Here is a 24962-nt window from a genome sequence, read left to right as displayed (position 1 = left end):
GGGGTGGGCTTGCTCAGCTTCGGAATATCTCCTCGGTGGAGCTGGGACCCCAAAGCCACTGCTGTCAGTTTTCAGCCCCTATTGTGGCTCCCGTCTTAACCTGATTCTGCCTCCTTCCCTCTCCTGGCTGCCGGGCCTGCTCTGGCTGAGGCTTCATTTTTCTGGCTTCCCGTTTCCCCCACCCCCCATCCCTGACCTCTTTGAACTCTTTCTCCCTCAGTTTTTCACAGCCCCTGGGTTTGCCTGTTTCTTGTTTCCCTTCTCCCCCCTATCTGGGTTTGCCCTCTCCACCCTCTGTCTGCTTGGGTCCTCTCTGGCTTTCACCTTCCGTCGGGGTTTACAGGTGTCTTCAGAAGTGTGTTTCCCTGCCCCTTGCCCCCTCATCCTCCTTCCCTCTGCCTTCCAGCTGGGTGGCTGATGGCTATACGACAAGCCTACTGGGTGCTGGATCCTGGCTGGAGAAAAGGTGGCTGCCCATCTCCCCCACCCCCCATGAGGGGCTGCACCACACCACCCCCCAGGTAGGGTCCGCTGTTAGGAGTCAGTTGGTTGACACTCTGCAGCAGTAAGGACTGGGCCCCAGAGATTCCCCCTGGCACTCTCTCCCACCCCCTCAATTCTCAGAGGAGGGGAGCAGGGTTCCCAGCCCAGGGGACAGGCTGGGGCTTGAACTTGTACCTCCCAGGCCCAGCCTGTGTGCTCAACCGTGTGGCTCCTGCCTACTCTGCAATCCCAGCTTTTCCAGCTTCCCTGAGTGCCCTTGTGGAGACAGGCTCTCGTCCCCATGCCCCAGATGACTCACCCAGCCTGGGTGAGGAGGAGAAGGGTCAGTGGGCTCAGAGGCAGGGGACCTAGTCCCAGCCAAGTGTGCTCCTGATTCACTATGTGCTCTGGAGTTTGGGACCAAGTCCTCTGAGCCACAGATGGCAATGGTGGGGGCTGGCCTCAGACATGTCTCTCCCTTGAAGAGCTGAATCTTGAATTCTCATGAAGACAGGTCTAGAGATGATGGCACAAAGGCCGGAGAAGGAGTTTGGGAGAACAGAGGCTGTCAGGGGTGCTGTAGGGCAGAGGCTGACGCCCCACAGAGGTTTAGAGAGACAGCCTGGAGTCCAGAAAGTGGAGGAACAGAGAATACCACCACTACCACCACCACCCCTCCCCGGGACTTAGGGCCTGGCTAAGCCATTGAATGGGCTTGGCTGTGCCTCAGTTTCCCCATCTGTAAATGGAAACCCTCATAGCTAGAATGAGGAGGAGACTGGAAAAGCAAAGTTGTTATTCTATTCTGGTGGGGTGGGGAAGGAAGGGGAGCAGACCTTTGGGTGGATGTCTGGGGAATGCTAGGCTCGCAGGGGAAGCAGATGTCTGGGAAGGCAGCTGGGGGCTGACGGGGACTAGATGCACTGAGCTCGCCAAAAGGTTGTCGCAATCCTGCCAGGGTCATGTCTGTGCATCCCTTTCACAACCATCCCCCCTACCCCCCGGGCTGACACGTGGTTGTGGGGGCACAAGGCCAGCCAACCTCAAGTCTGAGGCCAGGGCCGCCCTCCCCACAGCTGCCAGGGATCACTGGCGGTCAAAGGCAGCCAGAAGAAGGGGGGAAGCATTGGACTCCAGCCCTGAGGGACGGATGTGGCGAGAGGAGACCAAGGTGGGGAGGGCTGGTGCCAGGAGGAGCCAGAAGGGGTAAGGGCAGATGGAATGTTTACCAGGGGGCCCAGAAGCTCGCAGAGTGGGAGAGCAGAGAGCAAAGAGGGGCCTGGCGGGATGGATGGAGGCGCATACACTGCGGGGGGGGGGAGGCGTCTGGCTGTGGAAATAAGACCCTAGAGCTCTACCTCCCTGACGCAGGGAGGGGGCGGGGTGGGGGCTTGAGGGCTGATCTGAAAGTGAGACTGGAGGTGGCAAGGGGCTAGGAATGTGGGGGGCAGAGTAGGTGGCCCTTGAGTCCTGGAGGAAGTTGTTCCTGCTGAAGTGGCTTGCTAAGAAGGGGGGGGAGGGGTGGAAGAGGAGTTCCAGTGAACTGAGTTACAGAGTTACTGAGTGCCCGAGAGACACCCGCTCCCACCCTGGCCTGGAGAAGGGTGTTCTGCAGGAGAGACCCCCCGAGGGAAGATGGCCTTGAGGAGAGACTTCCTGTGGGGAAGGGACTACCGGCAGGCTGAGATCCACCAACAGGCAGATTTGGAGGTGCAGGTGTGACCAGCAAGAGGCTTTAGGCCCAAGGGCTGTGCCTACGCCCACCTGACCCATCAACCCTCGCCAGTCCAGTCCCGCGCGCGGAAGAGGAAAACGTGGGTGGGCACAGGGGTTAGGCCATCTGCCAGAGGCTTAAGGGGAGGGATTAACCTGCCCCGCCCCCTCCCCAGTCCGATAAAGGCCTGAGACGGGCCAGCACCTCCCACCCGTGCTCGCCTGCGACTGATCAGGTCGGTGCTCGATACCCCGGAGGGTTGCCCCTCCAAGAGCACTAGAAAGGGGGTGGAAGGAACTCCGGGGAGGGAGAAGGCGGGGGTCACTAATCACTCCCCGCCCCCCCACCTGCTTCTGCTTCCAGAGTGCCCCTCCGACCCAACCATGAGGCTCTTCCTGTTGATACCCCGGAGGGTTGCCCCTTCAAGAGCACTAGAAAGGGGGTGGAAGGAACTCCGGGAAGGGAGGAGGCGGGGGTCACTAATCACTCCCCGCCCCCCCACCTGCTTCTGCTTCCAGAGTGCCCCTTCGACCCAACCATGAGGCTCTTCCTGGCGCTCCCGGTTTTGGTGGTGGTTCTGGCGATGGTTTTGGAAGGTAAAAGTGAGACAGAAGAATATGGGAGTTTGAGCTTTAGAAGCCTGAGGCTGGCCCCGAGCTTGCAGGCCGAGTTTGAAGGACCCTCGAGAGCTCTGGGGCCTTTTCTGGGCCCTGGTTTTCCTCTCTCTCTCACCGATCACTCCACCCCTAACGGCGCCAGGTGGTTGAGGGCTCTCTAAGGGGCGGTCCCACCTGTGGCTAATCTACCGTGGCAAGCCCTAGCAACCGATGATGTATGGACTGGTATCTCCAGGATTGGCTGTCTAGCGTTTACAGCCTGGAAAGGGGAGGGGGAAGGCAGTGCTGAGAGTAAGCTAATTCCTCGCAGCCTGAGCTCCGACTGGTCGCGTCAGTACCCTCTCCCCGCCTCCGAGTCTAACACAGTGACCTCCAAGAATCACTTTCAAGGATCCCCTTTCCCACCCCTGAAATGTCATCGCAAGGGCTCCCAATACTGAAATTTTTGTACCCCTGCCCGTCTTCTGGGCAGGCCCAGCCCCTACCCAGGCGGCCCCCGAAATTTCCAGCACTTTCGAGCGCATCCCGGATAAGCTGAAGGAGTTTGGTAACACCCTGGAGGACAAGGCCCGGGCAGCCATTGAGACCATCAAGCAGAGCGACATTCCTGCGAAGACCCGGTTAGGAACCTTCCCAGGGCTTGGGAGGGCTGCGGTAGATCACTAACAGATTGGGGAAACTGAGGCCTGGAGGGGCAGACAGCTTCCCTGTGGTCACAGCTGTGTCCAAGGGTGCTCAGATGTGGGGGACGGACTCCTAACTTCCATCCTGCATGGTGGTGAAAGACCGGCCGAGCTTGGAAGTCCATCAGACCCGGGTCCACAGGCCCGCAAAGATTCACCACTCTTTGTGTGATCTCAGGGTGGATGTGGATGAGCCTTTTTCTTCACCTGTGAAATGGGTGATTCTGAGGAGAAGCAAACTAAGGGATTTGCGTAATGCCTGGCTCATGGTAAATGCTCAGGAGGCTAGTTCAGCCAACTCCATTTCGCCACTTAGAGAATCATTCATTCATGAACAAATACCTATTGGGCGCCTGCTAAGTGTCCAGGGCTGTTCCAGTGTGGGGAATAATAGTGATGAATGAGATGAAGTCCCAGCCCACAGGGAACAGATTGTAAACCAGTGAGTGTCCAAGAGATGAGCCCAGAGAGGGCTGAGCATGGAGAAGACAACAAACGGGGGTGTCAACAACCAGTGTGGGGCTTGAGCTCACAACCCTAAGATCAAGAGTCGCTTGCTCCACTGACTAAGCCAGCCAGGCACCCCCTTTCATATCTCCTTTTAAAGTATTACTGCTTCGGGGTGCCTGGATGGCTCAGTCAGTTAAGCTTCAGACTCTTGATCTCAGCTCAGGTTTTGATCTTGGGGTGGTGAGTTCGAGCCCCCATGAGGTCTGGTTGTCTTACTTACAAAAAAAAAAAGAGAGAGAGAGAGAGATCGGAGTGATTAGGAAAATCCAGCCAGGCCTAGAAACATGGGAAGAATGTTCTGAGCCAGGAAGATATGTACATAATCCAGGCCAGAGGGACAGCCTAGGCAAAGACAAGGAGGCAACAGAGGGCCCTTGAATAAGCAGGGGACAGCTAGGCCAGAGCAGGCTTAGTAAAGAGATAGCAAGCCTTCAAAGTTGGGCCACAGTGGAGCCTTCTGACTTCAAAGGGCTCTGGTCGGTCTGGGAAACCCAGCCCAGGTCTCCTTCCAATCCCACAGATATGGGAGCCATGCTCCTTCTGGCGGGAGGTGGTGGGGGGGGGAAGATGGGGTAAGGAGGCAGGATCTGGGCCCCTGAGGGAAGACGGAACACTGTGACTCCTTGTCTGTCTCTCCCTGCAGGAACTGGTTTTCTGAGACTTACAGCAAATTGAAGGAGCGGCTTAAAACTGCCTTCTCCTGAACCCCAGGAGAGTTGCCCCCACTCTGGGCTCTGTGCCCTGGAGGGGACTCCGAAATTTCCTGTATCCTGCCTCCTGCTGAGGACTTCGTGCTGCCCAAACCCACCCCCACCCTCCAATAAAAATCCCGTGGAGAATTCTGAGTGCTTCTTTGCTGTGAGGAGGGGCTCAGGGTGGGACACGGTGGACGGGGGAGAGAGGCAAGGAGGCAAGTGTATTAGGATTGTCTACTTGACCTGCACCGAGGACTTTGAACTTCATGGTGTCAAAAAAAATCCTCACGAGAAATTTGGGAGCGGGGCCCTGTTAATTCTGTGAGGGCACTGAGGCCCTGAGAGGTGAAGTCACTTGTCAGGAAGGGGAGAGCTGGATTGGACCCCCAGCCAGAGTTTACTGCTATGCTATATTCTTCCCTGGCCAGGTTGCCCAAGGTGTGGGACCTGGGGGGGGGGTCATCTTCGTGCACGCAGCAGGTGTTTATTATTCTTAAAATGGATAATAAAGAGGAATGTGGAAGGAGCAAGGGTAGGACCTGGGCTAAAGCTCTGGAAGAGGTCTATCTACACAGTCCCCACCCTCCAACGAAGCTTTGATGTCCCCTCCTCCAGGAAGATCTCCTTAGCCCCCAGGCTGGGTCATCACTGCCTAGGGATGGGGCAGCTTTCCCACTGGACTGTGAGCCCCAGGAGGGCAGGGCTGGGGTTGTCATCACCACTGTCCCCAGGCACAGTCCTGCAAGGGACTGGGCACACTGAAGGATCTCTGTACTACTCGGTGGAATAATTATTCTCAATTGGAAAAAAACACCTAAACATTACAGTGTTTTAAAAAGATTTTATTTATTTATTTAAGAGAGAGGAGCACAGAGGGAGAAGGAGAGGGAGAAGCAGACTCCCCGTTGAATAGAGCCCCCAAGGTGGGGCTTGATCCAGGACCCAGAGATCACCACCAGAGCCAAAGACAGACAGTCAACCGGCTGAGACACCCAGGTGCCCCTAAACATTACATTTTCACAGAACTCCTCTGAGGTAGCCCTATTTGACAAAGAAACGGAGACACAGAAGTCTCAAGTCACTTATGTGATGTCACAGAGCCAAAAGTGGGTAGAGCTGGGATTTGAGTGTAGGCTGGGGGTAGAGGGGAACAGTTCCAGCGGCCACATCCTTACTCCACTTTCCTTGTTCCTGAGTCACCAGTCAGACATGTCAGCTGTCATCTCTCACACACACACACACACACACCTGGCCCTGGGCCTCACCAGCATCATCCCCAGCATATTAAAATGCCCCTATAGGCACCCAGGTGGCTCAGTCCGTTAAGCATCTGCTTTGGGCTCAAGTCATGATCCCAGGGTCCCGGGATCAAGCCCTGCATTGGGCTCCTTGCTCAGCAGGGAGCCTGCTTCTCCCTTTCCCTCTGCCTACCACTCCCCCTGCTTGTGCCCTCTCTCTCTGTCAAATAAATAAATAAAATCTTTTAAAAAGAAAGAAAAAGGGGCGCCTGGGTGGCTAAGTGGGTTAAAGCCTCTGCTTTCAGCTCAGGTCATGATCCCAGGGTCCTGGGATCGAGCCCCACATCGGGCTCTCTGCTCAGCAGGGAGCCTGCTTCCACTTCTCTCTCTGCCTTCCTCTCTGCCTACTTGTGATCTCTGTCTGTCAAATAAATAAATAAAATATTTAAAAAAAAAAAAAAAAGAAAGAAAAAGAAACAGGAGAAGGCACATAGGGTGGTGTCATCAGTGTAAACTGAGAACACGTGCCTGGGGAACAAGCTTGTGGCTGTGAGCTCTTCCTGTCTGAGGACAGCTCTGAGCCCACCGCAGGGATGCCCGAGGCGTGAGGGTGGGGAACAAAGGTGGGAAATAAATAAATGTAAGTCTCTGTACTCAGTGCCCTGTCCCCCCCAGATCAGTCCCCCAAGCTCCTTATACTCCCCTCCCACTTGTCAGACAAAGGAATCCTGTTAAAACATAAGTCACATCACGCCCCTTCCTCTGCTCAGACCCCTCCCTCCAGCCTCAGAGGAAAACCTAAAGATGGTATTCGAGTCCACCAGCTCATACTACCGGCCCCATCACCCCTGTGTCCTCTCCCACCCCCTCACATCCAACTCCTCAGGCTCCTCTGACACATTGGGCAGGAGCCGACCCCAGGGCCTTTGCATTTGCTATCCCCCTGCCTGCAATGCTCTTCCACCAGATGTCCAGATAGCTGCCTGGCTGCCTTTTCACTTTCTCGGGGTCTCTATTGCACTCCCCACACGGCTTTCCCATCACTCTCCCATTTCCGTATCTGCCTTTCTTTCCAGTAGGTGCTACTCTCTAATATATGTCTATTTGCTTACTTGTTTCCTGCCTATGTCTCCCACTGCTGGGATGTCAAGTTCATGGAGGCTGTCTTGTCTCCTGCAGGGCCGCGGAGTGTCCAGAACAGTGCTGGGCATGCAGTAAGAGCTCAGGCAATACTTTCGGAATGTGAACGAACATTTCCATGGACCAGCTTACACATAGATGCGTGATACCCACTGGTGAACTCATTCATTCTCATTTTTTTTTTTTTTAAAGATTTTTTATTTTATTTATTTATTTGACAGAGAGAAATCACAAGTAGATGGAGAGGCAGGCAGGCAGAGAGAGAGAGGGAAGCAGGCTCCCTGCTGAGCAGAGAGCCCGATGCGGGACTCGATCCCAGGACCCCGAGATCATGACCTGAGCCGAAGGCAGCGGCTTAACCCACTGAGCCACCCAGGCGCCCCATTCTCATTGTTTTTAAAGATTTTATTTATTTGACAGAGAGAGATCACAAGTAGGCAGAGCGGCAGGCAGAGCAAAAGAGAGGAAAGCAGGCTCCCCACTGAGCAGAGAGCCCGAAGCAGGGCTCAGTCCCAGGACCCTGAGATCATGACCTGAGCCAAAGGCAGAGGCTTTAACCCACAGAGCCACCCAGGTGCCCCTCATTCATTTTAAGATTTTCTTCTTATACTTTATATTTAGAGCCAATGTGTTTGTTCTGTTCGGTTACAAACATACCTTCAGGGCCTCACAGAGCAAATAGCCTTGAACACACCAAGAACAAAAACAGCAGGAGAGCCCCAGATGTGTATGTAGAAACATGCCCATGGCACATTGAGACAGCCTCACCTATGGTGCACACTCCACGCAGCAGGCGGGGCAGGGATGGGAGACTCCCTGTGGGCATCTGGCTCAGCCTAGCTGGTCAGGGAGGACTCCCTGGAGGAGGAGATGCAGCACCCAAAACCCAAAAGACGATTCAGAAGTTGTCAAAAAGAGGGGCACCTGGGTGGCTCAGAAGGTTAAGCCTCTGCCTTCAGTTCAGGTCATGATCTCACAGTCCTGAGATTGAGTTCTGCTTTGGGCTTCCTGCTCAGCGAAGAAGCCAGCCACAAGAGGCCATGGAGGGTACGATTCCAATCAACTGACATCTAGAAGAGGGAAATCCATAGAAACAAGAAGGGGATCAGTGGTGGCCCTACTGAGCCAGGGGGAAGAAAGCAAAGGGAGTGACCCTGATGGGCTAACTAACGGGTATGGGGGTTTCTTTTCAGGGTGATGGAAATGTTCTGGAATTAGATGGTGGTGATGGTTGCACAACTTTGCAATATGCTAAAAAAAAAATACACATTGAATTGTACACTTTAAAAGGGTGAGTTTTATGCTATGGGAATATCTCTGGTTTTTTGTTTTGTTTTAAGTAGGGCTCCAAACTGGGCGGACTTAACTCACAACACTGAGATCAAGAGTCAGACGGGCTTAACCTACTGAGCCACCCAGGCGCCCCAATATCTCTGTGTCTTAACAATGAAGGAAAACAGAACTCTCAAGACAGAAAGCAGAAAAAAGAGATAAAGGAGGGGACATTTCAACCTCTCCTGGGCCCCAGACATTCCTGCCATAACAGGAATGCAGAGAAGGGAGGTGGGGGCCCAGGAGAACTGGAAGGGAGGTGGGTTCCAGGATTCAGGAGTGAGGGGAGGGGGTCTGGACTGGGGGAAAGTGATTTTGGTCTCTGGTGGTCTCTGACACAGAGCTGCAGGCTCGGAGATGCTCTCTGCCCCCAGACACATGCACTGGGGTCTCAGAGCCCACCCCTCCCACCCCCACTCCCCTCCTGTGACCTTTCTCTCTGCTCCCATCACCCACTCCCAGTTGTTATTCAACTGACTCTGAGGTCCACCCTGAACAAACTTCAGCCTGTTCCTGTCCCCAGGATGGACAAACATTGCAAACAGCAAACAGCCCACACTGACCTTGGAGCCGGGGGCAGGGGTCAGTGACCTCCCCCAGGCCCATCCTGCTGCCAGCCCCGCTCCAACCTCCCTCTTGACCTCTAGGACCCAGGTGAGGAGGGGCCGCAGGGGTTGTCCTAACTTGGCTAGCGGTGAGGGAGCCGGGTTCAAATTCACCACTCGCTGGTTGAGGAGCCATTAGTCAGTGGCCTCACCCCCGCACCCCCAAGCCTCTGTGTTCTCATCTGTAAAATGGGAGTGATGAAGAGGCCTGGACCATTCATTGAGTTAAGGCACCAAACCACCACCAGCTGTGATGCCTAGTGCAGAATATGTGCTCAGAAAACACAAGCTTGGGGCACCCAGGGACCACAGCCAATCGAGTGTCTGACTTCGGCTCAGATCATGATCCCAGGGTCCTAGGATAGAGTCCTGCATCAGTCTCCCTGCTCAGTGGGGAACCTGCTTCTCCTCCCTCCCCGCCAGCTTGTGCTCCCTCTCCCTCTCACCCTTGTTCTCTCTCACATAAATAAAATCTTTTTTTTTAAAGATTTTATTTATTTATTTGACAGACAGAGATCACAAGTAGGCAGAGAGGCAGCCAGAGAGAGAGGAAGGGAAGCAGGCTCCCTGCTGAGCAGAGAGCCCGATGTGGGGCTCCATCCCAGGACCGCGGGATCATGCCCTGAGCTGAAGGCGGAGGCTTCAACCCACTGAGCCACCCAGGCACCCCTCAAATAAATAAAATCTTAAAAAAAAAAAAAAAAAAAAACGAAAACTCAAGTTTAATAAATAGCCTCTGACCTTGACTGAGCACCTCTGCGGGGTGTCTGGCGCTTCCCACAGCAATTTACATAAATAGTCTCCTCTACTCTCCAGGGCAGCTGGTCCATGACTCCCAGACATGGACAGAGAAAACAGGCCCAGAGAGGTTAAGTGACTTGCACCAGATCACACAGCAGGGGAGATGTGGAGGCAGGCTCTGAACCCCATGTGCCTTGCGCTTACGCACAATGCATGGTGGGCTTTTCTTTTTCTTTTCTCTACAGTCAAATACAGAATATAAAATGTACTGGGACCTAAGTCCGGGAGGCAACATTTCTGGGGGCTCTTGTTCCTCTGTTCCTCTTCTGTGCTCAGCTCTCCTGGCCAGGGGAGGGGGAGGCTGTGCTGCAGGGCAGAGAGCGGAGCCCTCCCCTGGCTGCCTCCCCACGCCCCTTGGCAGGGACGTCAGAGACAGGGGCCCAGGTGACAATGACAAACAGAGGCCTTACCCACCCCTGCTGGCCTCCCTCCTTCCTCTGTTACTGTTCTAGGGGTATGCTTCAGTGCCATTAGGGATGGTGCCAAGGTTGTGCCACCATCGTCACTGTCCATTTCTGGAACTTTCTCATCATTCCAAACAGAACCTCACGGACATTTCATTCCCCCCCACCCCACCCCAGAGGTTTCATTTTGCTCATTATTGTTGGTGGGGAGCTGCGGGGCACTTTGTTGCACACCTACTGCGTGCTGGAGCCCGGGCTGGGGCCCCTGGGGGAGCAGCGTTCTGTTGGAAGCTGCCCCTTATCTGGGGGGAGGGGAGGCATTCCAAGACCCTCAGGGGATGCCCAAAACCACAGAGAGTGCCAAACCCGGGATCTACTGGGTTTTTTCCTGTCTGTACACACCTATGATAACGTTTAACTTATAAATTAGACACAGGGGTGCCCAGGTGGCTCAGTCATTAAGTGTCTGCCTTCATCTCAGGTCATGATCCCAGAGGTCATGGGATGGAGCTGCCAGTGGGGCTCCATGCTCAGTGGGGAGTCGGCTTCTCCCTCTGCCTCTGCCCCTCCCCCTGCCCATGCTGGCGCTCTCACGTGCTCTCTCTCTCTCTCTAACAACTAATTAATACAAAAGGTTGGGGGGGGGGGACTATCAGGTAAGTTGTTCAGGCTGTGGCCAAGTTGCAGTTGTCCTATTCATCGCATAAAAATACAGGATCCTGGGGCAGCTGGGTGGCTCAGTGGGTTAAGCCTTTGCCTTCGGTTCAGGTCATGATCTCTATCCTGAGATAGAGTCCCACAGAGGGCTCCTTGCTCAGTGGGAAGCCTGCTTCTCTCTCTGCCTCTGCCTACCACTTTGCCTGCTTATGCTCTCTATCTGACAAATAAATAAATAAAATCTTAAAAAAAAAAAAAAAAAAAGGAAAGAAAATCATCATAAACAGCCATGATCTGTAAGCCCCACCATGACCAGGGTTCTCATTAAGACATTTCCTTCTATCACTTCATTCAGTCAAAATCCTGCCTCTAGTAGGATTATAGGCCCCTTTTTCAGAGGAGGGAACTGAGGCCAGAGATAGGGGCCAGCAGGTGAGGTGGACCGAGGATTTGAACACCAGTCACTGTAGGAGGCCACAGAGCCTTCCGTCTTCCCCTGTCAGGCCAGAGTCCTAGAAGGGTAGGAAGGAGGGAGGCCAGCAGGGGTGGGTAAGGCCTCCGCTTGTCACTGTCACCTGGGCCCCTGTCTCTGAAGTCCCTGCCAAGGGGCGTGGGGAGGCAGCCAGGGGAGGGCTCCGCTCTCTGCCCTGCAGCACAGCCTCCCCCTCCCCTGGCCAGGAGAGCTGAGCACGGAGGAGAAACAGAGGAACAAGAACCCCCAGAAATGTTGCCTCCTGGACTCAGGCCCCAGGCCCTGCCCTCCTTCAGCTTCTGTGTTCTGGTCCTGGCCTGTGTTGTGGGTGAGGAGGTGTGGATGCAGGGGTGTGCGGGGTGTGCAGGCTAGCAGACGCGCCGTAGGGAGCTTGTGTGTTTCATCGTGTGCAGATGGCTGTGCGTTTCTGGTGGCCGCGTGAGAGGTGTGCACATGGGGCTGGTGCAAATGACCGGGGTACGGGTCGTGCCTTGGTGTGGGTATTTGCACAAGAATAGAACGTCACGGTAAATGCGCATGCCGGCGAACATACCTATGTAGGTTTGCGTGCACACGTTTTCATGCAGAAGTTATGAGTGTGTAGATGACATGAGGGTGTCTATGTGTTGGTATGTGAACCTGTCTGCATTCTGCACGTGCATGTAAAATTTTAACACTCCAGTGTGCAAGGCGTCCTCCCAATTGCCTCATGTGTGGTTAACTCTGAGTTCTCCCAGGATCCCTGAGGTAGGGCCTCTCATTATCCCATTCTGCAGAAGGGAAAACTGAGTACAGAAGAGGTTCGATCATTGACTAAAGAACCTCACAGGTCCTATGGGTGCCTCTGTACGTGCATGATCGTGTGTGTCTGCATGAAGGCTGGGATCTGTAGGTGACGCTTTGCGCAGCAGGTGCGAGAGTGCTGGACAGGCAGGTGTGTCTGAGGAGGTCAAGTGCGATCCAAGGCAGGACCCCTGGCCCCCTGGGGAGGAACAAACAACACAGTCCTACCAGCCTCCATCCTTGGGGGTGGACAGTCTTCCTGTGTTCTCCCTCTGCTGTCTGCAGAGGTGGTTCAGACAGTGTGGGGGTTGTGGGAGACCTGAGGGGGGGGCAGCAAGCTCAGGTAGTAAAGGAGGCATCAGAAGAGGGGTGGGGCCAAGGGGGGGTTACAAAACTGAGGGGGACACCACAGGCAGATAGAGGGGTGACTGAAGGGGCCGCAGGCACAGAGAGTGAGAGGCAGCAGTGACGGGTGTCAAGGGGCTGCCCTCGGGCCACCAGGGGGGGACAGTGATGGTGAGCACAGAGGGGAAAGCAGGAGGAAGAATTCTCAGGTCCCAGCCCACCCATGTGGCCCTCTGGTCCCGCCTAGCCCACCAGCAAGCGGTGCCCACAGAATCCCCAAGCCCCCAACCAGGCCTAGCGAGTGGTTCCTGGAGCCTGCTGCCCGACAAGGTGAAGGTGCTGGTGACCAGGACCAGAGAGAAGTGGCAGTGGTTCTGGTGAGTGTGTGCCCCTGTGCTTTGGGGGTGGGTGGACTCTCCGGTCTGAGGGAGGAGGGGCTGGGGACAGGACTCCTGTGTCTGACGGAGGAGACGCTGGGGGCCTGGACCCCTGGGTCTGATGGAGGAGAAGCTGAGGGTCTGGACTCTTAGGTCTGAGCGAGGAGAGGCCGCTCTTGGACCTCTGGGTCTGAGGAAGGAGGGGCTGAGAGTCTGGACCCCTAGGTTAGAAGGAGAACCTGGGTCAGAGGGAGGAGGGGCAGGGCCAGAACTCTGGGGTTCTAAGTGGAATAAGCCTGTGACCTCTGGGTCTGAGAAGAGCGGAGAGTAAGAGTCGAGAGCAGGCACTCCTAGGTCTGAAGGAGGAGGGCTGAATGGGACAGCGGAAGTCTTGGGGGTGGATGGGGTCTCAGCTGTTATGTCCCCTCTCCTGCAGGGGACCGGAGGCCTTCCAGGGCTTTGTGAAGACCTACTACGACGACCACCTGAAGGACCTGAGTGTCCGCTCCCGGGCCTGGCTCCGCAGCTCCAAAGACAGCCTTCTGAACCGGGCCCACAGCCTGTGCCCCCGGCTTCTCTGTGGGGACGGGGACTAGAATTAAAGTTTCTGCTGCCGCCACAATAAAGAAATACTTCTCTTGTGTCCCTGACCCAGTCCCTTCCCACTGTGCCCCCCCCCCCAACAGTTCAAGAGTAGAGGACATGACACCTGGCCAGGGAGGGACGGGGGGGGGCGGGGGGGCTGAGGAGAAGGAGGCAGGGGGAGCACTCACTTCTCCTAGCGCTGAAACCCACCCCTGCGGGCTTGTGGGGGGAAGGAGACCTCAGACAGCCGAGTTTGGGGTTGGAGGGGGAAGGCTGGAGTGTGGATGTGGTCAGCAGGTCCCCACAGCCACCTGTCATTCCAAGTTCTGCCTTTGCTTCCTACGTGAGGGAAACCCCAGCCCCCTTTCCTGGTGGGTGCCCAGAACCCCTAACTCTTCACAGCCCCCCACCCAGCCTGTCTCTCTCAGGAGTGAGTTTTCAGAGTGGGGGGCCCCGTGTGGCTTGACCCTGGGACAGTCACTGCCCTCCCTGCCCCGCACCGCCCCCTCAGCGGCCCTGTTGGCTCGGACTTTGGCCTAGGGACAAAGTGAGGGTGGTGGCTGTGGACAGGGAGGTGGACCGCAAGAGCTATAAAGGCTTTCTCTGCCCTCGTGGAAGCCGGTGAGGACAGCCTGCCGGAGCCGGGTAAGAGAGGGACCAGGATGGAAATGGGGAAGGGTCAGCAGGGAGAGGGCAGAGATAATATGAGGTCAGAAACCCCCCAGAGTCCCAACATTAGATTCCTCTGTTGGAAGGGCATGATTTAGAATCTTAGACCGTTCCCCCTGTGCCGATGGCCCTCGGGGTTGGATCTCAGCCTCATCTCCAAATTGCAGGAGAGACAGTCAGGCCTCTGGGCACTGTCATCGCTGAGCTGAGCGCTTCTGTCACCACAGGGCAGGGCGGTGGGGAGTGGAGACCAACGGAAGGCACAAGGACGCAGAACAGGGCCTGGCGCATCAGAAACGGGCCCCCAGGTGTATGAGGCGCATCCCCGTGCCCACTGGGTCTCAGCGGGATGTCACCCTCTGCCAAGCCTTTCCCAGGCCACACATGCGACACAGCCTCCCCCGTCTGGAGTACTTATCCCCTCCCCCACAGCGTGTCCCCTCGTTGAAGACATGCTGTACATTTTCCTCATTTAATACCATTGATTGTATTTCTCTCTCATGTGGGCTGCGGAATGGCAGGGCCGTCGCCTGAGTTCACAGCAGGGACCTAGGGCCTTGCTTGGCACACACGGGTAGGCTCGAGAGGCTTCTCGAGGGAATTAAGGGATGTTAGAACGAAGGTGTGAAAATCAGGAGAATCATAAAATGTTAGACAATGAGCCCCAAGCACAGGCACTGGCAGCTGGACTCCGCGTGGGGCCGGGGGTGGACCTAGGGGTCACCGACGACCCTGCTCCACAGTCTTCTCAGCGTTCCAGGTCTTCTGAAGCTATGGGCACCCGATACCTCCTGGTTCTGGTTCTTATCCTCCTGGTCTTGGGATGTGGTGAGTGTGTTTGGCAGGGGACAGACGAGGGGTCTGTGAGGGGGATGAGATGAGCTCTAAGCATCTTCCCAGTCCGGTCCTTGCCTGGCCCTTCCCCTGTCCCCCTCCTTCCCTGCCTCATTGCCCCCTGCAGCAGGCTCCTCAGCTCTCCTAATGCGCTCCCCCCCTGCAGAGGTCAGGGGGGCCCACGTGCCCCAGCAAGATGAAGCCGCCAGCCCTGCCCTGCTCACTCAGTTACAAGAATCACTGTATAGCTACTGGGGGACAGCCAGATCGGCCGCCCAGGAGCTGTATGAGAAAACATACCTGACCGCCATGGATGAGAAAATCAGGTATCAACCCGCCCCCTCTGGGAACCAGGAGTCCTGGCCCCCAGCCCTGCCCGAACCCCAGATTCTGAGATCCCAGCCCCGTCCTCCCTAGGGATCCAAGAGTTTGGGTTCCAGCCACCTTTTCCCACAGGACACATAATTCTGGGCCCTCCAGTCTGTTTCTCCCCTAGACTCAGGGTACTCCCAGCCTCCTCCCCGCTCTGAGTGTCTGTTCTTTCTCCCCAGGGACCTATACACCAAAAGCACAGCAGCTGTGAGCACTTACGCAGGGATTTTCAGTGACCAGTTACTTTCTATGCTGAAAGGAGACCAGTAGCAGCTGGGGCCCCGGCCAGCAGGGAAGGGAGAGTCCAGACCCCACAACCCCTTGACTCCTCTGACCCGCCCCCCACTTCTCAGCAGCTGCCAGCATCCTGCTCCCAACACTAGTCTGTCTTCTTACAAATAAATTAATATACAAAGCCATTTATTTTATTCCATGTGGTTGCTTTTCTAAGACAAAGATGGCAGGACTGATTCTGTCCATTCAATGGTTATTGAGTGCCCATTAGACGTATGGAGGCCTAACTTGGTCAGTGGGAATAACGAGGTAAATAATAACAAGGAATAATCGTAACAGCAAAATTAGAGACTGCCCTTCCCCCAAGGTCTGGCCTTCTCCTCTGAAATGACAAACCAGAACACAGCTACCTTCCAGTGGCCTCCGGCAATATCCAGGCCCTGGACAAGTCCTTTAAATGTGCATCCTAGTGAGGTGTTCCATGGTCCTGTGTCAGAGGGGAGACTGGTGCCCGGAGGTCACTACTGAGCATGGGAAATCAGAGCCCAGGTGGTCTGGGACCCAAGAGGATCGGTCTACAAAAGCGATGCCCTGTGACAATTCCTATACACTTGTCCGACATGTCCAAGATTTATTGGGCTCCTGCTAGGGCCAGGAGACACTGCCGGGGGGCAGTGGGGGAAAGACAGTCCTGCTTTCTGTGGCCCTTTAAAAAGCTATTGATTGGGTCTGGGCCCGATTCCATGTAGGTTTGGTGATTACAGCTGTGTGCTGTGCCTTGTTAGCTGCTCTCTCCCCTTGTTAGCAACAGTAGTGACATCTGAGCTCTCATTCAGGATCAGGAAGGAGCTCTGTTCCGTCTTGAGGCCACCAACGGAGACCGCCAGAGCGGCTGTGGGGTGGGAAGGGGCGGGGAGGCAGAGGGATGAGCCAGACAACCAAGGAAGAAGATGACTTCAGACAGCAATTTGTGGGATGCAGAAAAGAAGTGAAGATATGAAGGCCCGGGTGCTGTCCCCTCGGATAAGGGAGGGCCCCTAGAAAACCTGGCTGGGCTGGTCCCAGGGGATGCAGTGGAGTGTGGTTGGGGCTGTTGTTGCTGGGTGGTGGGAGGAGGGGAGCCGGGGACTGGCTTGGTTGGTTAGTGGTTGGGAAATGGTATCTGGGCAGTAGGGAGCTACAGGCAAAAAGCACAGGGTGTGCAAGGAGGAGAAAAGGCAGTACAGTTGGAGAGCTCAGTGCTGGGTGCGCAGAGGGCTGAGGGCTTGGGCTTCTGGGTTCTGAGGGAGTAGACGGTGGTCCTGGGACCCCCCAAGTCCAGGGGTGGGGCTGTTGGCCTCTGAGGATCCAGGGTCTGTGTTTTTCCTAATCTGCTTGGCATTAACCTCCAGCCGGCCTCTCAGCACTCTCAGAGCAGTTTCCCAGTTCTTGAGGATGGGCAGCTAGGAGTCTAGTAGAAAACAGGGGCCTTGGGGAGGGGCTGTGGGAAATGCCCCCAAGTTCCCCAGGGCCTGGGAAGAGCTGAGGCTGCCAAACCCAGGGGGTGACGGGGAGGGGGGTACCCTAGAGGAACAATCCCTGCTCTGTCCACTTGTTTCCCACGGACTCAAGCCAAACCAAACCACTGCCCAGGCCAGTTCTGCTTCCAACCAATCCTGGTGCCCTTCCCAGATTCCTCCTTCCTTTCTCAGGCCTCCACCCCAGTCCCACTCACCCTAGGATCCCAGAGGCCAGGCCCTCAGATGCCTCTTCCCCCAGAACTCAGGAGTCTGGGACCCCAGACCTATTCTCCCTCAGACTCAGGAGTCTGGACCCCCAAGCCTTTTTCCTCAGGACTCCAAAGTGTAGGGCTCCAGGCCTTTCCTCCCTTAGAACCTGCCATCGCGGCCTCTGGCTGGTGTTGGGCGCCCCCTAGTGGAGGACAGAGTGGCTGTGAGCTACTTAGCAGAAATGGAAGAATTTATTTGGTCACTCAACAGACAAGAGGGCTTTGCACCGGTCCTAAGGTCACAGTCTAGCCGAGAGACCTTGATGCTCCAACAGATCGGGACTCCGCAATTTATGAGAGAAGAGGGCAGACCTGAGCATTTTGTATCTAGAGTTGAAAGCAGAGATGGGGTTACAGTGAAGATGGACATTATGTTTCTTTTTTTTTATTATTTATTTGTCAGAGAGAGAGAGACAGCACAAGCAGGGGGAGCAGCAGGCAGAGGGAGAAGCAGATGGGAGCCCGACCTGGGGCTCAATCCCAGGATCCCGGGATCATGACCTGAATTGAAGGCAGACGCCCAACCAACAAGCCACCCAGACTCCCTTGGAGATTATGTTTTAAATCCCTTCACTTGCCTTAGCTTTCTGTGATCCTCTATTTAAGCTTGTGCATGTAATTTTGTACCTTTTTTTAAAAGATTTTATTCATTTATTTGACAGAGAGAGCAATCACAAGTAGGCAGAGAGGCAGGCAGAGAGAGACTGGGAAGTGACTCCCTGCTGAGCAGAGAGCCCGAGCGGGGGAGGGGGGGGAGGGGGGCTCAATCCCAGGAGCCTGATGTCAGACCTGAGCCAAAGGCAGAGACCCAACAACCCACTGAGCCACCCAGGTGCCTGTAATTTTGTACTTTGAAAAAAGAGGCCCACAAAGTAAGTCTTCCTTTTGTCTGGTGGACTTGAATCAATACGTTCATTTCTTCCCTAGACTTAAAAACTGGGACTATGGGGCGCCTGGGTGGCACAGTGGGTTAAGTCTCTGCCTTCAGCTCAGGTCATGATCTCAGGGTCCTGGGATAGAGCCCCACATTGGGCTCTCTGTTCAGCAGGGATCATGCTTCCCCCTCTCTCTCTGCCTGCTTCTCTGCCTGCTTGTGATCTCTCTTTCTGTTAAATAAATAAAGTCTTTTAAAAAAAAAGATTTATTTATTTGACAGACAGAGATCACAGGTAGAGAGGGGAAGAGAAGCAGGATCCATACTGAGCAGAAAGCCCGATGCAGGGCTTGATCCCAGGACCCAGGGATCATGACCCCATGAAGGCAGAGTCTCTAACCCACTGAGCCTCCCAGACGCCCCGTAAATAAAATCTTAAAAACAAAAAACCAAACTGGGCCTACAATTTTTTCTAAATTTCTATTTCTTTATTTGAGAGAGCGGGCACGCGACAGCACAAGGTGGGGAAGGGGCAGAGGGGCGGCCGCCAAAACAGGGCCTCTGTCCTGGGATCATGATTTGAGCTGAGGGCAGACGCTTAACCAACTGGGCATACAATTTCACAGACTGGTTCTTGCCGCTTTTATAATCTGCCAGTGAAGTGGACTGAGAAAGACATTCTCTAAGGTAACTTCTTCCCCATGTGTTGGTCCTCAACATGAGGTAGATAGGTCATCGACCTTCTGCAAAGTTTCATCCCTTCACTTAGGAATCATCCCCTGGGGCAGTGGCGGGACAGTCCTTGGCTTCCCCCACCCAGGGCAAGACATGCCATACCCGTCCCTGACAGTGATGACAGAAAATGGGCAGGGAACGGGAAGACCTGGAGGCGGTGCTCGCACAGCCTGGGGGCCAGGGAGGGTTTCCTGGAGGTGATATTACTGCCTAGCTGGGCCCAAGAGGAAAGTGGAGGGACTAGATAATAAAATGAGAAATAAATAATTGTACAATCCTAGTGCGAAGCCTGCTCTCCCTTTCAGGTAATCTGTTAAGGTCAGTAATAACAGCGCAAGATACTGATCACCTGCTAAGAGTGAGGTGGGGCTGGATGGGTGGGTGCTGTTTACATTCGGGATCTCACTGGGTCTTTCCAAAACCCCGGCGGGGCACAAGCGGGAGTGAAATGCGTTTAACAAAAAGAGGTGGAAACTGAGGCCCAAAGAGGTATGTCCCTGATCCGGGATCACTTAGAAGGCCAGTAGCACAACCAGAGTTTAAACCCAGGTCACACCTCCACTCAATTCATACATAAGGCTTAGCAGCCGCTGATACATTTTTTCCTGATCTCCATACAACCCTCCCCAGGCCAGGGGTCTTGCAACACGTGTCCCGCCTTGGAACAGTACAAAGATACATAGCTAAGAAAAAGTATGAAGTTCACAGAGCCCTTGAAGCCGAGTCCGAGTTGCGGAATTTGCCCCGGAACGCGCATGCGGGCTAAACTAGGTGACCCGAAAGCTTGGGGAAGGGCTGGCGGCTGGGAGAACCCTGAAATACTAATTCTGAATGCACAGGAAAACTCCAACCTAAGGGTACTTAAAAGAAAGGATTGCTTTTGGAAGAGGTGTCTAAAGGCTACGACATTGGCCAAAGGCCCGCCCCCTGAGTCTGGGTACGGTGGCCGCAGAGGTTCAGTCAACACAGGAGGGGCGCGCTTCGACCAGATCGTTTTGAGGCGTTACGGTGGCCGGGAAAGCTCAAGAAACACGGAAACGGAAAGGCCTCGGAGAATCGGCTGGGCGGGCAGGATGGCCTACAACGCTCACATAAATGGAAGACGCGAATTTACCCGAGAAAGCAAAGGGAATGGAGCCTCTGAGAAGCTCCTACGCCCGCCGAGAAAGTCCGGAAGTTCAAAGCAGGGAGAACGTCTGCTGGGTGAAAACGAACGTACGGCGGAGAGGAGGCGGAGTGGAGGCGGAGTACGGTGGCCGAACTGGTTCTTTCTTAGCCGGAAGCGGCTCTCTCGAGAGGCGTGGCTTATGCGCTCCTGCCGGATACGGTAGCTGGCGGCTCCGGCAAGTGTGAAATCTCGCGCGATCGCGCTGGCGCCGTCGGGGACGGGGCGGGGCTGGCGGCGGGGGCGGGGACCCGGAGCGGGAAGATGGCGGCGGCGCAGGAGGCGGACGGGGCTGGCAGCGCCGTGGTTGCGGCCGGGGGAGGCGGCTCCGGTCAGGTACGGAGGCCGAGAGGGGCCTGAGGGGTTCTTCCCCACCCGGGGGGCCTCCCACGGGGCGTGTCCTGCCCCTTTTCGCGGGACCTGGTGCAGTGGGGGCTCCTTGCCCAGAGGGACCTTGAGTACCGGGCCCAGGTGGGGCCGGGCAGCCCTAGAGGCCGGACAGTGCGGGGAGCGGGGCCCTGTTGCACGCCGAGTCCTCTGCACGCTCGCGCTGGGCGGCCACCAGGCTCTTTGCTCGAGCCGGGAGACAGTGGCGCGGAGGGGCGCAGACTTAAACCCAAGCACCCTGGTTCTCTACTCTGCGATTCCAGACTTCCAAGACCGTCCCTAAAGTGGACTGGCATTTAGGGTCTCCCTTGCAGTGCCTGGGATGTGGGCAACGACTGACTAAGTGGGAGTTTCCCAGCTCTGGGGAAGTCAGGTAATCGTCGTGGGTAAGGGCACGGGATATGAAGGCCGACAGTCCCACTTTACAGACGGGAATCCCAGGAAGAATGAGACTAAAGCGCTTGCAGAAGGTCACCCAGGTTGAGTTTGGGATCCATTCCGTGTAGAAGTGACCAGACATTGTTGACCCAGGGTGGTCAGGACTGGGATGGGTGTGCTTACAGCGTAAAGTAATCCTGTCGGGGAGTTAGCCCAGGTACTGAGGACATCTGCTCCATTGCTGCCTCAACTAAACCAAAGCTGCAGAACATACTAGTTCAGGCATCCATCTTTCAGGCGTGTAGGGAATGGATGGAGTGACAGCAAGGTGCTGTCGACCCACCCACTGGGATGTCACTGACATGTGGGAGGCAGTACAGGGGAGAGGAGTGCAGGTTGAGAGGGAAGAATGAAGCTGACTTTCTGTGTGACCTTGGACAAGTTTCTTGCTTTCTTTGGGCCTTCATTTCTCCAGTGGTAAGTGAAGGGGTTGCACAGGATGGTCAGCCATGTGATGGGTCACAAAGATGGTTCCAGCCACGTCCCTGCCATCCTTGGAGTGGGAGAGAAGACGGACATGTAGAGAGTTATAATCCTGAATGACTGGGGTTGTGGCAAAAGTCTGTGCCAGGGACCAAGAGAGCTCAGAGGTTTGAGCATAAAATAGCACCTAGGGAGGACCCCAGGATGAGATTTGTGTGATAGAGCCCAACGTGCTTGTTTTAGCATCTGTAACCAGGGCCTGACCTGGGGACAGCCTCAGGAAGTATTTGTTGAGTTAGCTCTAGAATGAACACACTCAGTCCCTTGGCATCAGGGATTTCCCGGTCTTATTGAAGGAAGGTCTTTTCCCCGCTCTGAGTTTCTGTCCATTACTGGATGGAGAGGTGGATCAGAGAGGCTAGGGTTCAGGTTGCTCCGATTGTCGGGCTTCCAGGGACCCCCTAATTTTCTCTTGTCCCACCTCTGCTTCAAACCTTTCAAGACTTATTCCTTTGCCCTCAGGGTAAAGTACAAATTCTTGTGTAGATCAAGGTCTTGTGTGATCTGAATTTTCTTCAGGCTAGACGAGGGTTTTTCAGCCTCAGCATTTATTGACATTTTGGATTGGTTAATTCTTTGTGGTGGGGGGCTGTCCCGTGCACGGCAGCCTGTTGAGCAGCATCCGTGACCTCTGCATGCTAGAGGTCAGTGGCATGCTTACCCCTTTGCAGTTGTGGCAGTCAGAGATGTCCCAAGCACTGCTAAATGTCCCAGTTGCAAGATCACCTCTGCTTGAGAACCACTGGGTGAGAGGAGTGTCACCCACTGTGAAGCTCTTTTATTGCCAGCAGTGTGCCTTGCTTTCTCTCTCTCTCTCTTTTTTTTTTTTTTAGATTTTATTTATTTGACAGAGAGAGACACAGTGAGAGAGGGAGCACAAGCAGGGGGAGTGGGAGAGGGAGAAGCGGGCCTCTGGCGGAGCAGGAAGCCTAATTTGGGGCTTGATCCCAGGACCCTGGGATCATGACCTGAGATGAAGGCAGATACTTAATGACTGAGCCACCCAGGTGCCCCTTGCTTTCTCTTTATTGCCTTTGCATCTTCTTCTTCCTTCTTTATCTGGTTGATCCTTACAGGTTCTGTACATCTCAGACGTCCCCTCCTCTAGGAAGCCCTCTCTGACCCTCTAAGACTGGGTCAGGGCTCTCATGGCACCATGGGCTCTCCTGTCCCAGCCCTGCCCACTCTGGGTTATACCATCTGCCTGTCTCTTCCCCTGGACTGGGAGCCCTTGGAGGGCAGAACCAGGTCTGTCATGGTCAATCTTTTGTCCCCTGCACTGCCCAGCTTGGGCATAGAGCACAGAGCAGGTGCCCAGTGTTTGTGGAATCAAGAGATGTTGAGGTAGAGGCTGGGCTGGACTGGAATTCCTATGGTGGATCATGGCAGTCAGTGAGGATGTGCTGGAAAGCCTGTCTTCATGCTCCCAGCCCAGCCTCCTGGTCTCAGTTGCTTCTGGGCCCCTTAGCCAGTAGTTCTGTGGATTGTGTGTGAGACTGGACATGTGGGTCCCAGAGGAGGAACTGTGTCTTAGACAGTATTGTGTCCGTAGCCACATACCTTCCCCAGGCCTATGGGGCCCTCAGCAGTCCATGCTCCTGCTAGCCTGCTTCTCCACCCAGGGTCTCCAACACAGGGCTCTCAGCCCTGCCCTTCATTCCTTCAGCTGACGTATACTGAGTCCCTGCTCCATGCAAGGCCCCAGGCTAATGGTGGGGCTACGGCTATGAACAGAACAGCCCCTGCCCTCTTGGAGCTCATGTTCTATTTAAGGGCTGGGCAGTGGGGATAGAAAAATGGACAAGAAAACAGTGAATAAGATAAAAAAGAAGTATATATAGCGGGTCGGATATTGATAAGTGTCATAGACAGAGTAAAGCTGGAGAAGGGGATAAGTAGTGAGGGGTGGCTAAGAGGGTTGCAGTTTAAACAAGGTAGTCTGGGAAGGCCTCTCTGAGGAGGTGACTATTTTTTTTTTAAGATTGATTTATTTATTTGAGAGAGCAAGTACGAGAGCTAACTTGGGAAGGGGCAGAGGGAGGGAGAGAGAAACTTCAGCAGACTCTGCTCAGCATAGAACCCAACATGGGGCTGGGTGGCACGACCCTGAGATCATAAACTAAGCTGAAACCCAAGAGTCAGTTGCTTAACTGATAGGCCACCCAGGAGCCCCCTGAGGAGGCAGTGTATGAACAAAAACTTGAAGGAGATGAGGGAGAGGGAGGCAGGCAGATATGGAGGAGTGGGAACCTCTTAGATAAAGGGAACAGCCTGTGCAAAGGCCCTGAGGTGACAGGTACCTGGCTGTATGAAGGAACAGTGAGGAGGCTATGTGTCTGAAGCCAGTGAATGAGCAGAGAGGGGTGAGAGTAGAGAGGCAGTGAGGGGGCCAGATGAGGCTAAGACTTGGAAGGCAACCTGAAGATTTTGCCTTTACTCCAAGGGAATTGGAAGCCACAGGAGAGTTACCTTTCTTTTTTTTTTTTTTTTTTTTTTTAAAGATTTATTTATTTATTTGACAGAGAGAGAGATCACAAGTTAGGCAGAGAGGCAGGCAGAGAGAGAGGAGGAAGCAGACTCCCTGCTGAGCAGAGAGCCCGATGTGGGACTTGATCCCAGGACTCTGAGATCATGACCCGAGCCGAAGGCAGCGGCTTAACCCACTGAGCCACCCAGGCGCCCCGAGAGTTACCTTTCTTTTGAAGTGTAACAGATCACACAACATTCACCTGTCGTGAGTATGGAGACCAGTGGCGTTTACTGTGGTCATGCCGAACAACCATTGCCACTTGCCATCATCCGGTCCCCATCCCCTCAGAACCTTTCAGTTCCCTTTTGCAGCCACTCTGTCCCCAGCAGAACTCCTTTTTATTACCAAGTAGCTTTCCATTGTATGGATACACCCTGCTCATTCATCGAGGGGCATCAGGGTCGTTTCTGGCTATTACCAGCAATGCCCCCATGAGCATTTGTGCATAAACTTTTTTTTTTTTTTAAGATTTTATTTATTTGACAAACCGAGATCACAAGTAGGTAGAGAGGCAGGCAGAGAGAGAGGGGGAAGCAGGCTCCCCGCGGAGCAGAGACCCTGATGCGGGGCTTGATCCCAGGATCCTGGGATCATGACCTGAGCTGAAGGCAGAGGCTTTAACCCACTGAGCCACCCAGGCGCCTCTGTGCGTGAGCTTTCGTGCATGTGTACAGTTCTCCTTTCTCTTGGGTGGAGACCGAGGAGCGGGGCCACTGCTTCGTATGGCAGGTGCCTATTTCACTTTTTATTTTTATTTTCTTAAAAAATTTTAAAAAAAGGGCGCCTAGGTGGCTCAGTGGGTTAAAGCCGCTGCCTTTGGCTCAGGTCATGGTCTCAGGGTCCTGGGATTGAGTCCCGCATCGGGCTCTCTGCTCAGCAGGGAGCCTGCTCCCCCCCCCCCTCTGCCTGCCTCTCCATCTACTTGTGATCTCTCTCTGTCAAATAAATAAATAAAATCTTTAAAAAAAATTTTTTTAAAAAATATTATTTGCGGGGAGGGGGGGAGAGAAAGCGCGTGCGCACTAGCTGGGG

The 24962-nt window shown here is 54.7% G+C and overlaps 4 protein-coding genes across 5 annotated transcripts in view; all 4 read left to right on the top strand.

The window, feature by feature from the left end:
* The first annotated feature begins 1596 nt into the window (after positions 1-1596).
* On the top strand, positions 1597-4846 carry APOC1 (apolipoprotein C1). 2 transcript variants are annotated; one of them, XM_004767645.3, is made up of 4 exons: positions 1597-1689; positions 2716-2793; positions 3287-3434; positions 4651-4846. In XM_004767645.3, the coding sequence occupies exons 2-4, from the start codon at positions 2736-2738 to the stop codon at positions 4709-4711; spliced, it is 267 nt and encodes an 88-aa protein (XP_004767702.1). In that variant the 5' UTR covers positions 1597-1689; positions 2716-2735; the 3' UTR covers positions 4712-4846. The 2 variants fall into 2 exon arrangements, with proteins under 2 accessions (XP_004767702.1, XP_004767701.1); XM_004767644.3 differs by lacking the exon at positions 1597-1689 and adding an exon at positions 2308-2432.
* A 6637-nt stretch (positions 4847-11483) lies between these two features.
* On the top strand, positions 11484-13499 carry APOC4 (apolipoprotein C4). Its single transcript, XM_004767643.3, has 3 exons — positions 11484-11679; positions 12727-12856; positions 13293-13499. The coding sequence occupies exons 1-3, from the start codon at positions 11604-11606 to the stop codon at positions 13450-13452; spliced, it is 366 nt and encodes a 121-aa protein (XP_004767700.1). The 5' UTR covers positions 11484-11603; the 3' UTR covers positions 13453-13499.
* Positions 13500-13981: 482 nt separating this feature from the next.
* APOC2 (apolipoprotein C2) lies at positions 13982-15735 on the top strand. Its single transcript, XM_004767641.2, has 4 exons — positions 13982-14086; positions 14854-14938; positions 15111-15270; positions 15496-15735. Exons 2-4 carry the CDS (start codon positions 14884-14886, stop codon positions 15584-15586), a joined length of 306 nt encoding a protein of 101 aa, XP_004767698.1. The 5' UTR covers positions 13982-14086; positions 14854-14883; the 3' UTR covers positions 15587-15735.
* A 4581-nt stretch (positions 15736-20316) lies between these two features.
* CLPTM1 (CLPTM1 regulator of GABA type A receptor forward trafficking) overlaps positions 20317-24962 on the top strand; it is a 29391-nt gene continuing 24745 nt past the window's right edge. The window contains exon 1 of the mRNA XM_004767639.3: positions 20317-20428. Within this exon, the coding sequence (XP_004767696.1) occupies positions 20357-20428 (72 nt within the window). The 5' untranslated portion in view covers positions 20317-20356. The remainder of the gene's footprint in view (positions 20429-24962) is intronic.

This window comes from Mustela putorius, unplaced genomic scaffold (assembly GCF_011764305.1).
Source record: "Mustela putorius furo isolate JIRA1106 unplaced genomic scaffold, ASM1176430v1.1 tig00000196_pilon_pilon_pilon, whole genome shotgun sequence".
NCBI classification, from domain to species: domain Eukaryota; kingdom Metazoa; phylum Chordata; class Mammalia; order Carnivora; family Mustelidae; genus Mustela; species Mustela putorius.
Note: the sequence above shows the minus strand (reverse complement) of the source record. Positions and strands in the feature narration are given on the sequence as shown.

What these genes read in the sequence shown, in the direction of transcription:
- APOC1 (XM_004767645.3), top strand. Translation starts at nt 2,736, where the DNA reads ATGAGGCTCTTCCTGGCGCTCCCGGTTTTGGTGGTGGTTCTGGCGATG. An exon ending in TCTGGCGATGGTTTTGGAAG is followed by an intron (nt 2,794 to 3,286) that starts GTAAAAGTGAGA and finishes TCTTCTGGGCAG; the next exon opens with GCCCAGCCCCTACCCAGGCG. An exon ending in GACATTCCTGCGAAGACCCG is followed by an intron (nt 3,435 to 4,650) that starts GTTAGGAACCTT and finishes CTCTCCCTGCAG; the next exon opens with GAACTGGTTTTCTGAGACTT.
- APOC4 (XM_004767643.3), top strand. Translation starts at nt 11,604, where the DNA reads ATGTTGCCTCCTGGACTCAGGCCCCAGGCCCTGCCCTCCTTCAGCTTC. An exon ending in GGTCCTGGCCTGTGTTGTGG is followed by an intron (nt 11,680 to 12,726) that starts GTGAGGAGGTGT and finishes GGTCCCGCCTAG; the next exon opens with CCCACCAGCAAGCGGTGCCC. An exon ending in GAGAAGTGGCAGTGGTTCTG is followed by an intron (nt 12,857 to 13,292) that starts GTGAGTGTGTGC and finishes CCTCTCCTGCAG; the next exon opens with GGGACCGGAGGCCTTCCAGG.
- APOC2 (XM_004767641.2), top strand. Translation starts at nt 14,884, where the DNA reads ATGGGCACCCGATACCTCCTGGTTCTGGTTCTTATCCTCCTGGTCTTG. An exon ending in CCTCCTGGTCTTGGGATGTG is followed by an intron (nt 14,939 to 15,110) that starts GTGAGTGTGTTT and finishes CCCCCCCTGCAG; the next exon opens with AGGTCAGGGGGGCCCACGTG. An exon ending in GCCATGGATGAGAAAATCAG is followed by an intron (nt 15,271 to 15,495) that starts GTATCAACCCGC and finishes CTTTCTCCCCAG; the next exon opens with GGACCTATACACCAAAAGCA.